The 12,668-nt window shown below is 41.0% G+C and overlaps 1 protein-coding gene across 1 annotated transcript in view; it reads right to left on the bottom strand.

The window, feature by feature from the left end:
• Positions 1–12,668, bottom strand: part of SUFU (SUFU negative regulator of hedgehog signaling) — a 1,639,861-nt gene that overhangs the window by 294,875 nt on the left and 1,332,318 nt on the right. The window contains exon 9 of the mRNA XM_044056544.1: positions 6,036–6,170. Coding sequence (XP_043912479.1) covers positions 6,036–6,170 — 135 coding nt within the window. The remainder of the gene's footprint in view (positions 1–6,035; positions 6,171–12,668) is intronic.

The following is a 12,668-nucleotide window of genomic DNA, read 5'->3' as shown; positions in this document are numbered from 1 at the left end:
TAAGTGTTCAAACCGTTGACCAAAGACGGCATTTGGACTGTTAGCAAAGTAGTTCTGAGGATGGTACGTCTGGACACTGTACACAGGCAGCTTACCTGTGACGTATGGCATACCCTTAGCAACCTAAAGGCTTTGGCATACTGTCCGGATGGATAGGTATGTGATAAGCATGTTTTAAATCTAGTGTTACCAGGAAACTTAAATGAGGGGGAGGTAACAGGTTAAGTGACATCATTTTAAACTTGGGCCTGATCACAAACAGGTTTAGGAAAGAGATCCAGAACTTGTCTCAAAGCATTTCCTTTCTTTGGCAGTAAAAACATCACTGAATTAAACCCCATTCCCAACCTGGGAGAGATGAATTGTTTCCATCATTCCCTGGGACAGCATGTCAAGAAGTACAGGTGGAAACAATATTCTGGTCTGGAGGATGAGGAATTACCCCCTGTAAAATAGGAATTTCTTCCCATTGCCATTTATAACCTTGATGAATGACCTGCAGAACCCATATACCTGAAACTACCTGTTGTCAAAGAGAAAAATGGAGATGCAGACTTTCTGGAAGAAAAAAGGGGGTGCCAAGGTGGTGAAGGGGCAACGTCTCTTAAACAGTCAGTCTGACGTATTGGATTGTCCTTGGTTTGCAGTTTCCAGAATTCTTCCTGGAACCCCTTTGCCATTTCTTTTTAAACATCTGTTCTGTTGAGACGGTTTATTTTGATATTTTACCAAAACTGGTGGTGGAATTACAAAATCCCTAGGAAATTTTGGAAAATGAGAGCTGCAAAAGCTTACAGATTCCTTGCATCAGCTTCCTCCTTTCATCACACTTTTTGATCACCCCTGAAGCACAGGGAACAAAAACAAAAATTATCCAAGGGAGAATTTAAAAACTTACTTTTAACACTGTCTGAGAGGTTCTGAGAATGCAATCATAACAAACATTCTCAAAACAGTACCATTAGCCACAGTCCTTGAAGAGGTAGCAGAGTCATACACACACTGTATACAATGAGTAGAACATTAGAAGAAATTAAAATTATTTAAATCAGATTTTTCATCAGAAGAAAAAACTGCAAAGAAAACATTCCTTATACTTTCACAACTAGTCAGGATAAGCATTAACATACGAGCCTGAGAAAACAAACTTCTGAAAATCAGAGTTGAAGAAGCACACACTTTCCCCCATCATCATCTTCTTTTGGCTGTTCCCGTTAGGGGTCGCCACAGCAGATCACCTGTTTCCATTTCTTCCTGTCCTCTGCATCTTGCTCTGTCACACCAACCACCTGCATGTCCCTCTCTCACCACATCCATAAACCTTATCTTAGGCCTTCCTCTTTTCCTGTTACCTGGTAGCTTCCATCCTTAGCATCTTTTTCCTAATATACTCAGCATCCCTCCTCAGCACATGTCCAAACCAACGTAATCGTGCCTCTCTGGCTTTGTCTCCAAACCTTCCAACCTGGGCTGACCCTCTAATATACTAATCCTGTCCACCCTCGTCACACTCAGTGCAAATCTTAACATCTTTAATTCTGCCACATCCAGCTCAAACTCCTGCCTTTTTGTCAATGCCACTGTCTCCAACCCATACAACATAGCTGGTCTCACTACCCTCTTGTAGACCTTCCCTTTCACTCTTACAGGTACTCGTCTGTCACAAATCACTCCTAACACTCTTCTCCACCCACTCCATCCTGCCTGTTCTCTCTTCTTCACCTCTCTTCCACACTCACCGTTACACTGAACTATTGACCCCAAGTATTTAAACTCATCCACCTTCGCCACCTCTACTCCTTGCATCCTCACCATTCCTCTATCCTCCCTCTCATTCACACACATATATTCTGTCTTAGTCCTGCTGACCTTCATTCCTCTTCTCTCTAGAGCATATCTCCATCTCTCCAGGGTCTCCTCCACCTGTTCTCTACTCTCACTACAGATCACAATGTCATCTGCAAACATCATAGTCCACGGGGACTCCTGCCCGATCTTGTCTGTCAACCTGTCCATCACCATTGCAAATAAGAAAGGGCTCAGAGCTGATCCTTGATGTAACCCCACCTCCACCTTAAACGCATCCGTCACTCCCACCGCAGACCTCACCGCTGTCACACTACCCTCGTACATATCCTGTACCACTCTAACATACTTTTCTGACACTCCTGACTTCCTCATACAATACCACAACTCCTCTCTAGGCACCCTGTCATATGCTTTCTCTAAGTCTACAAAAACACAATACAACTCCTTCCGACATTCTCTGTACTTCTCCATCAACACTCTCAGAGCAAAGATCGCATCTGTAGTGCTCTTTCCTGGCATGAAACCATACTGCTGATCACTAATCATCACGTCCCTTCATAACCTTGCTTCCACTACTCTTTCCCATAACTTCATGCTGTGACTGATCAATTTTATCCCTCTGTAGTTACTATAGCTCTGCACATCACCCTTATTCTTAAAAATCGGTACCAAAGCACTTTTTCTCCATTCCTCAGGCATCATCTCACTTTCCAAGATTTCATTAAACAATCTGGTTAAAAACTCCACTGCCATTTTACCTAAACACCTCCATGCTTCCACAGGTATGTCATCTGGGCCAGCAGCCTTTCCATTCTTCATTCTCTTCATAGCTATCCTTACTTCCTCCTTGCTAATCCATTGTACTTCATGATTTACTATCGCTACATCATCCAACCTTCTCTCCCTCTCATTCTCTTCATTCATCAACCCCTCAAAGTACTCTTTCCATCTCCTCAACACACTCTCCTCGCTTGTGAGTATGTTTCCCTCATTATCCTTTATCACCTTTACCTGCTGCACATCTTTCCTATCTCGGTCCTTCTGTCTAGCTAATCGGTACAGGTCCTTTTCTCCCTCCTTAGTGTCCAACCTTTCATACAACGCTTCATATGCCTTATCCTTAGCCACCTCTCTCTTTGCCATGCACCTCATCTCCTTATACTCCTGTCTACTTTCTTCATCTCTCTGACAATCCTACTTCTTCTTTGCCAACCTCTTTTTTTGTATACTCTCCTGTACTTCCTCATTCCACCACGTCTCCTTGTCGTCCTTCCTCTGTCCAGATGTGATACCAAGCACCTTTCTAGCCGTCTCCCTTACAAGCACTGCTGTAGTTACCCAGCTATTTGATAACTCTTCACTACCACCCAGTGCCTGCCTTAACTCATCCCTGAACTCCACCTCACAATTACCCTTTTTCAATTTCCACCACTTGATCCTTGGTGCTCCCCTCACACTCCTCCTCCTCTTCTTGATAACCAATGTCATCCTACAAACCACTATCCTATTCTGCCTAATGACACTTTCTCCGGTCACCACTTTACAGTCTCCAATCTCCTTCAAACTGGCCCTCCTACATAAGATATAATCCACCTGTATGCATCTTCCTCCACTCTTGTATGTCACCCTATGATCCTCCCTCTTGTTAAAATATGTATTCACCACAGCCATGTCCATCCTTATCGCAAAATCCACTACCATCTGACCTTCTGCATTCCTTTAACACCATACCTACCCATCACTTCCTCATCCCCTCTGTTCCCTTCACCAACATGCCCATTGAAATCTGCTCCAATCACCACTCTCTCACCCTTGGATACAGTCATCACCACTTCATCCAATTCACTCCAAAATTTTTCTTTCTCATCCATTGCACACCCAACTTGTGGAGCATATGCACTAACAACATTCATCATTACACCATCAATTTCCAGCTTCATAAACATCACTCTATCCAACACTCTTTTCACCTCCAAAACACTCTCAGCATACTGTTCCTTCAGAATAACTCCTACGCCATTTCTCCTCCCATCCACACCATGATAAAACAATTTGCACCCACCTCCGATACACCTAGCCTTACTCCCCTTCCATCTGGTCTCTTGCACACACAATATACCAACCTTCCTTCTGTCCATCATATCAGCTAGCTCTCTCCCTATACCAGTCATACTGCCAACATTCAAAGTTCCAACCCTCACTACCACAGTCCTAGCCTTTCTCCTCTCCTCCTGCCTTCAGCCATGTCTTCTGCCTCTTCTCCTCCTTCGGCCAACAGTAGCCCAATTTCCGCCAGCACCCTGTAGGCTAACAGTACTGGTGGTGGTCGTTGTTAACCCGAGCCTCGACCGATCCGGTATAACAATTTTTCTTGGTGACTGCATGAAATGTTTTGGCGAAGTTTTACGCCGGATGCCCTTCCTGACGCAACCCTCCCTATTTATCTGGGCTTGGGACCGGCACAAAGAATAATCTTGCCATCATTGTCAGAAACAGTAAGTAGTTAGCAACAGAAGGATTAAGTAAACTTATAGCTGCTGGATCAGGTTTGGGAAGACTGTAATTGAAACTTAAAAGACTGAGAAACTTTATAAATCCTAACTGCCTTTTTAGGAGTAAACAGCTGACTCTGTCAGGAAAATTGCAGACAGTAATGCACACATCCTCCAAGGGAAAAAGAACTGGAGGAATGGGTGCATGTTTCGGAAATTCCTTCTTTTAAACAGCTCAAAATAGTTTTTGTTCTCCCACTGAAAACAATGGTACATTCTAGCAATGGTCTCAGAGAAAGAAATCCCAAAGGGAGAATTAGAAACTGAGCTCTCCTCAGAGTCTGAATCACAAATATGAGGAGAAAACACGATCTGTCCCCTTCATCCTCCTGTCCCGATTCAGAATATTGAATCTCTTGAGAAAAGAAAGCATTCTTCTTTCTTTTACCAGAAACTATCTGACAAGAAGAATCAATGACCTGAATTAAATTCTGAGTCAGACCCAGTGAACTACTCCTGTTTAAGGAAATTTGAGGAAGAGTACATAAAATGCCTAGTTTTCCACTTCCTTTTGACAGAAAACATGGGACCACCATTGTTATTAGTGGAAGCAGCTTACCTAGCAATGGGCAGAACACTCTGGAAAAAAAAAACAGGGAAGCCTTCCCTGTTCCCTCTCCCAGAACTGACATGAATGTCTCCCCCTTAACCACTGAGGGGAACCCTCTACAGCCACAGAGGACATGGCTAACCCCTGACCCACAGTGGCTGTAGGTGCTCCACCAGAGGGATTCGGGGTTAAAGATTAGTGACCTGAGGCACAACAAATGGCCACAGCAAAATCACCCACCTGCAGCTTAATCAAACTGCTAGCAGGGTTGTGGTGGCAAAGGCTGTTTGCTTAACTTTTTCTTTTTGTGGCTGGAAGAAGGACCAACCATGTGACTGATTGACTGTTACATGGTCAAGCCCAAAATGGTGCAGTTTCTTAAGGAAAAAAGCAGCAAATGCCAGTAAGGTCTTTAAAAAGTTACTTTTCCCCCAGAAAAACACAGCAAAAAGCACTTTAACCACTATGCCAGTCCCACAAGGTAAAATAAACAAAATATCCCCACCAAAAAAATGTGCTTTAGTTACTTTAAACAACTTTAAAACTGAAAGGAACGAGAGATCTGTTTAAAGGTACAGTACAGTATCATAACAGTCTGTTAAAACAAACTCTTAGCTTTAAAATAACTGAAAAGGAAAGTATCAGTCTTCTTTTTCAGCTGCTCCCATTAGGGGTCGCCACAGTGGATCATCAGTTTCCATTTCTTCCTGTCCTAATAAAAATAATCAAAATTATCAGAACTTATTTGCCCAGCAAAGGAGCAGCATAAGCAAACTGTCAATCCTCAAAAGCCTCAGAGGACAGTACTCTTAGGTGGCAGTAAAGCTCTGAAGGGCTTGGCACCTAAGCTTGCCTTTTAGTTAATTTTGCTGGAGCTGCCTGACAGTCTGGAGCTGTGGAAGGTGTCCTGAAGCGCTGGAAGCTGGCTCGCTGTTTTATTCTTGGCAAGACATAACCAATATAACTATGGATACTGCAGCAGCGTTCAATATGATGATTATCAATTCTGAAAAACATGCCTTAGTTCTAGAACCTTGCTCCCACAAGGAGCATGAAAATGTTACTTGATGTCATTACTACTACTACTTGTTAAAAGCCTGGTTAAAATTATAATCCAAACTTACCTTAGGCAGAGTGGAATAAGTGTGCCAGACTCCTGGTTAAATTTAAGGTGAACACTTTCAAGCTGCCTAGTACGAATTAACTCATGGGGCACAACGGCTGTCGAACCCTCGCTCTCTAAACTGCCTTTACGACTCCTACAAAAAGAAAAGTTAAAGATGAAGGTAGTAACACAGGAAAAAAAAACATAAAAGCCTCATAGAATGGCTATATGTGTTATGTTACCTCAAAGACAAGCCAACAAAGTGTCAAAAATATCAACTCAGGCTAAAGGCTGCATGACAGCTGAAATCACTCATCAACCAACATTAAACAAAATGTCTTTGATTAATCACAATAAAACCAAGCACACACTGAAAAGCAATCCGGGGAAAAATGCTAGTTTTCTAGAAAAGCAATTAACTGCAAAGGGAATTAAACCGTCTCCAAGACTGGAAATGAATAAAAATGCAATGGTTAGGATCTTATATGTTGCAATTAGGATTGACCTTTGACACTAGCTATTAAACCTTGTGATTTTTGTGGGTGGGGGAACAAATGGTTGATTTTGACATTCTGTTACTATGATCATAAAGAAAAACTAGCAGAAGTGGCACTACAACCCATGTGCTAGCACTACCATGATGACACTAGACAGTTACATGAACTGTGCTCATATCCAAATCTTGCAGCCCTACTTCAGAGATGGGGCAGAGCACAAGGACAATCACTCGGGCCAAACCATACACTGATAACCGTGGACAAAGGTCTCAAGTCAGACACTATGGTGTGTATGCACACACACAGATTAAACATGGACACTGACTAGAAATCTCATCACTTCTGCTGCTTTCAGTCTTTACGTTTAACACAAGTTTACAAAAAACAACTTCAAGATAAGTACTTTCCAAGTACTGTTCAACCCATAAACTCTGTGACTGCTATTAAAAGTAAACATTCATTCTACAATATACAACTAAGGGAGTAGCCTAACGAGCAGTTTTAGGAACAACACTAACGTTGTTGAAAAACACTGACAGTAGTCTACACCTTTTCCTATTACATGAAGGTGATATACTGATCTTACAGCACATCAGCAGAAAATCAGTCAGATGGGAAAAAAGCTGCAAAATGAATAAAAAGTCAAACTGGAAAGGTCCCTTAAAACTGATTTTACAACACAACTAAAATAAAATATATTCTTATGGACACTCCTAAAAGGCAACCGTCAATCTACATATTAATAACTCAACTTTTTGTCTCCAAAATGTGGGACATTATAGCAATAACCCACACCTGGGTGTGGGTAATGCTGGATTTACCCACGGTTGGTGTGGTTTGGTCAATAGGGCGAAGCCCAAGTGGCCAAACAAAGCCAACCATGGGTAAATCCATTACCCAAACCCAGAAGTGGGTTATTGCTATTATACAATGACATTATTTAAGAAAAGAAATAATTACTTTTCTTAAATAATGGCATTGTATAATGCCTCCTTGCTGCCCTTCCGCAGCTGTCTGGTATTCTGCGGCAGTTCTGATGTACTGCGCATGTGTATGCCTACGCAGTACATCAGAACTGTGGGCAAAAGCAACGGAGAAAGCAAGATCTCTGTTGATTTTTACAAACTGTTTTTGCAGATTCTCCGTTGCTTTTTTAAAGCTGTCTCGGTATGTTAAACCCATTTAACATAGCGAAACAGTTTTGAAAAAATCAACGGAGACAGCAAGATCTCTGTTGCTTTTTTACAAACTGTTTCGCTATGTTAAATGGGTTTAACATAGCGAGACAGTTTTAAAAAGCAACGGAGAATCTCCGCTGTTTTTAAAGTTGTCTTGGTATGTTAAACCCATTTAACATAGCGAGACAGTTTTGAAAAGCAACGGAAAAGCAAGATCTCCGTTGCTTTTAAACTGTCTCGCTATGTTAAAGGAGTTTAACATAGCGAGACAGCTTTAAAAAAGCAACGGAGAATCTCCGTTGCTTTTTTTAAAGCTGCATCTATATGTTAAACTCGTTTAACATAGCGAAACAGTGTGAAAAAAGTTATAGTAATGGAAAAAATAAGGGCGACCGGACCTTCTTCCATTACTATAACTCTGATTTACAACGTGTACACTGACCAATCAGCATGCACGTTTTTTGAATATTAATGGTGGGGGGAGTTGTATAATTACTAATAACTTTAGCTAAGCAGTTCATGGCATAGTTTAAAATGCATTACTTTATACTTCAAGCAATTCTTTTGATGAATTACTATGATTTATGACTACCAATAATATTTGTTAAAAAAAAAAAAAGTCTTAAAGAATATGCAACAAACTCTTTCTATGCAGAACACTGTGGAACACACAATTTTTAAGACTGATAATGAAATTGTTTCTCATAATGAGGTACATACATGCAACTTATTTTGACCATTTAAAAAAAAAAAAAAGATAACCGTCCAGTCCCATGGAATAGAGTAATAAAGCCTTGACTGCAACCCAGAAAACCTTTTTTCAGTTAGCAGCACGAGAGCTGAAGGGACTGGGTGGGGATGGAGGAAGAAAGTGAACAGCTGATGCAGGCTTACCCATTCAGGGGGAGGGGGTCAACTGATTGCAATGTTTACACATACTAGAGGGTATGCTATTACTTGTATACCAAGTCTAACACGCCCATGCTGCAATAAATATAAATATGCTGCTAAGCGGAGCTGCATATGCAATAGTGCAAATACATGCATGACCCTGTGAGGCAATGTAAGGTGGTGCTTGTAAGCCTGCCTGCAGGGAAGGTGGTAGGGACATCCATATGACTGGCAAAACTGGCTCGCTCCCTAATGACCAGGCTGCTGACTTTGGGGGGGGGGGGGACAAATGGAAGCATAAGGCTCTGTGATCAAGGAATAAATGGGCTTGTTGGGCTCTTGCCTAGACTGGAGATGCCCAGCTCTCACCACACTGGTGAGTTGAAGGGAGTTAGGTAGGGGATCCATTGTCCAAATCCTGCAAGGGAGGGAGGGAGGAGAAAAGGAATTTAAAAAAAAAAATAGAAAAGAAAGGCAACCATTTGTCTGCATACTTCAGCAAGGAATACAACCCGGGCAAGTATGACATGAAATTATTTTATAACACAGACTTTCCTTCACAGCCCATGCAAACACAAAAGTAAGCAAAGGTAACCAAAATTAATGACAGCAAACAACCTCAAAAAAAAAGTAAAGCAGAAAAGTAATGTCATCTTGACAAAGAGTACTGCTTACCAACTAAAATCCAGGGAGTATGGTGTAAAACAACACAAGCTGAAACTTCAGTCAACTACATACATAGGCTCAAATATGTACAAAAAATTGTACTGCAAATCACTGGAAAATGTTAACTAACTTAGAGCAAAACTACTTTACAACTTTTTCCATTAACTTATTTCCAAAATCTATGCATCCTAACCTGCATATAATGTCTAAATCAATGAATCGTAATACAACCTCCAATTCTAGTCGGATCTTCAACAAATGTAACCTGAGCAGAAAAGGATTTCTTAACACTGCCTCATACACCTAGCAATAATCTTTGTAATATAACCACACAGCATCTTCAAGCATAGCTTCAAGATCAACCCTGGAAACTGCTTTGTAATGTAAACAAAATGTTGCTGCCATTCTAAGTGCAACACAAACGACAGCAATCATCTAAGTAATACTGATTTAAGACTGCTTTAAACAACTCTAACATTACATATGGTAAGAGATGACTGTAAACAAAAAGACACTCAAGCCCAATTAATCTTTCTACTTCCTATCACCACCCTTATTAATCATTACAGAATTCTTTTACATGTACCACTTGTGGGCACTGTACTAATAGTGAAAAAAAAAACACTATTGCAAATACCACAACTAAAATCAATAAAATGAAATTGGCAACTACAGCAAAGGTTAAAACATTATGAAATAAAATGAAAGTATTTTACTACTGGGGGCTTTGTCCCCTCTCCATGCCCCTCACTCCTGTTACTCATGCACAATAATACCCCTGTACCTAGGAGGAGAAACAGAAATACTCTAGGATACCACCAACTCAAACTTCCCCTGTTCATACACTGACGTTTAGAGTAGCATGATCTACCACTACAGGTCTCAAATTATCAAATTATGTATTTACGAATATATTACTCTCAACAGTTTATAAAAATGTAATAGTAAAGTACATCGCCGCCAATAATTATGTATCTGAATGTGTGTAAATTACTATAAACATCAAGACAGTACATTTCAGACTACCAATATTTGTTAACCAATGTACATGACACAGCAAATAATAAATTTTATGCAAGCTTGTCAATCCGAGCCATAGCTGGAAAGGGTGGAATTACCAGCCAACCTATATGGTTAACAAATGTGACAAAAACAAACAAATGTACTAAGAAAAAAATAAAAAGTTTTTGTTTTTACTTGTACTCAAATTATAATGCACTCTGAACTTAAACTACTTCAGTACTCTACATGTAACAACTCTCTCACTAGCGAACTAGGACTTTTAATCATGATGTCACTATTACCACAGGTTGGAAAAATGCAGTACTGCTCTACTATAAATGTCGGTTACAATGCAACCTGAAAGTAAATGCTTAGGCTGAGGTGTACCTCAGAATATAAACTGTTTTGCAAATGTTTTCAAAAGTTGTTACTGCCTCTTGGCCTAAGTCATGGCTGAAAACCATGGTTTTGGACCAGTATGCTTTACCCAGTTAAAGTTAAATAAATCAATGTTGTTGTTGTTTTTCTTTCAGCTTTACCCTGTTAGGGGTCGCCACAGCGGAACTCCGGTCCGCTAATTATGGGAAGTTGATTTTTATGGTGCCGAGGTGCCAGCCCGATGCCCAACCTTCAACAAAGGCACATGCACGTGTGTCTTTCGAAACCCACTCGACCGCAGGGAGGACATGCAGACTCCAAAGTTAAATAAATCAATAAAGTAAATAAATAAATATTAAAGACCATAGGATAATTACGAAGAGGTACAAAATACAAGACCATTGTACAGCTGTTGCTTGGTTTGTCCCCCCCCCCCCCTTCCAATTCGCAGTATACTTTTTATTTGCACTCTTTGCCCCTACTATGTCAAGTCACCCGCCCCTCTACAGCCAATTAGCCCACTCCTTCCCCATCACCGGTTCAAGGGTTGGCTGGAAGGTGAAATCATTCAAACAGCTACTGGGGTGGATCAAGATTTCTCCTTTAGTATTCCCATCCTCAATGCATGTACAAAAAGTCAAAAGGGAAGGGATGTACAATGGGATGACACTGAAGTATTACCTCCAGGCATCCCTGCTCCAACCCCCAAGGCACAAACAGGGAGCTTCCTTGTCTCTACCAAGAAGTTAGCACCAACAAGTGTGTCCCTAAGTGTGTTTAACCCTTTACTTTTCACTGGCAGAAGTGAAAAGGCCACAACCCTACACTCATCCCCAGCCCTGCCTGGCTGCTCCCATGTCACGGCTGCTAACTGAACAATTATCACCTACGATGCAATTGAGAATCTTTCCCTTGTGCCATGGAACCAAGTTAATTCACAGTATACTTGCCAAGCTGGTTTTGAGCACGTAACTGATTCTAATATGATACTACAACCAATGCCATTTTGCCAAACTCAACAAGACGTTTTGCTGCAAACTCTTTCCTCTTCCTGCATCTTACAAAGTTATACAGGGCTCAAATAACAAGATATAACAGAGAACAGGAAAAGCTTCCTTTTTCTAGTGCCAAATGGCATTCTGCTGGGGAGGGGGAAAACTACTGTTATTACAAAGGTTCTAAATAACATTAGTCTTATATAACAGTTCTTCAGATGTACACGCAGTGGTGGAGAAAATAATGAGATATGTGTTCACCATTACAGGTCTGTGAGAAGGCGCTCTGCAGACAATCACTGCTGGGATTTCCTCCTCTTCTAATAGCCCAGGCTGAAACACTTTTGGGAAATCCCTGGCTCCCATACACAGAGACACATTTGCCTTATGCTAATACATGTCATGACACCACCTGCCAGGCTAGAAGGATGCACACAGATCCTTTGTTCTCCAGTTTCACACCTGTGCACTGAGCAAGCACAGCCAGAAATAAATAAATAAATAAAATGAACAAAATTATGCAACTTGTCCTACTTGCAGAAAAATCCATTTCATCCAATCTTACTGTGACAGTGGGTAAGTTATAGATATCCAGTGGAAAAGGTCTGCACATCAAATGATATTGTGTGTACATATCAGTCATACTGGACTTCAAAGACCTTCCACAGTGATTAAGTGTTGGAGAAATCCCATAAAAAGTATAAATGAAACTTTCCTGGGAAGTACTAGCCAAGGGATGGCCAAAAGACAAGGACTATATATCAGTCCCCTTCATATGGTCGACTTTTCAGAAAGTCTGCTTTCATATGTCCTAGACCATATGATCGACTTTCGAAAAGCTGAACATGGGGAACTGCTGTCTCCATACAGTGCGGAATGGGAAAATTTCCTTCTGCACTATAGCACGACCTCAGAGTTGGTATATTTAAGTTACGGGGGGGGGGGGGTAAGTGTTTGTTGTGCATTTTCTGTTTCTTTTACATGGTCGGCTTTTCTAAAGTCGATCATATGGTCTCGGCCATTCAACTTCTGAAAAGTTAACCAT

Source organism: Protopterus annectens, chromosome 14.part0, assembly GCF_019279795.1.
Source record: "Protopterus annectens isolate FY-2018-M chromosome 14.part0, PAN1.0, whole genome shotgun sequence".
NCBI classification, from domain to species: Eukaryota; Metazoa; Chordata; order Ceratodontiformes; family Protopteridae; genus Protopterus; species Protopterus annectens.
This window is presented reverse-complemented; position numbering and strand designations above follow the sequence as displayed.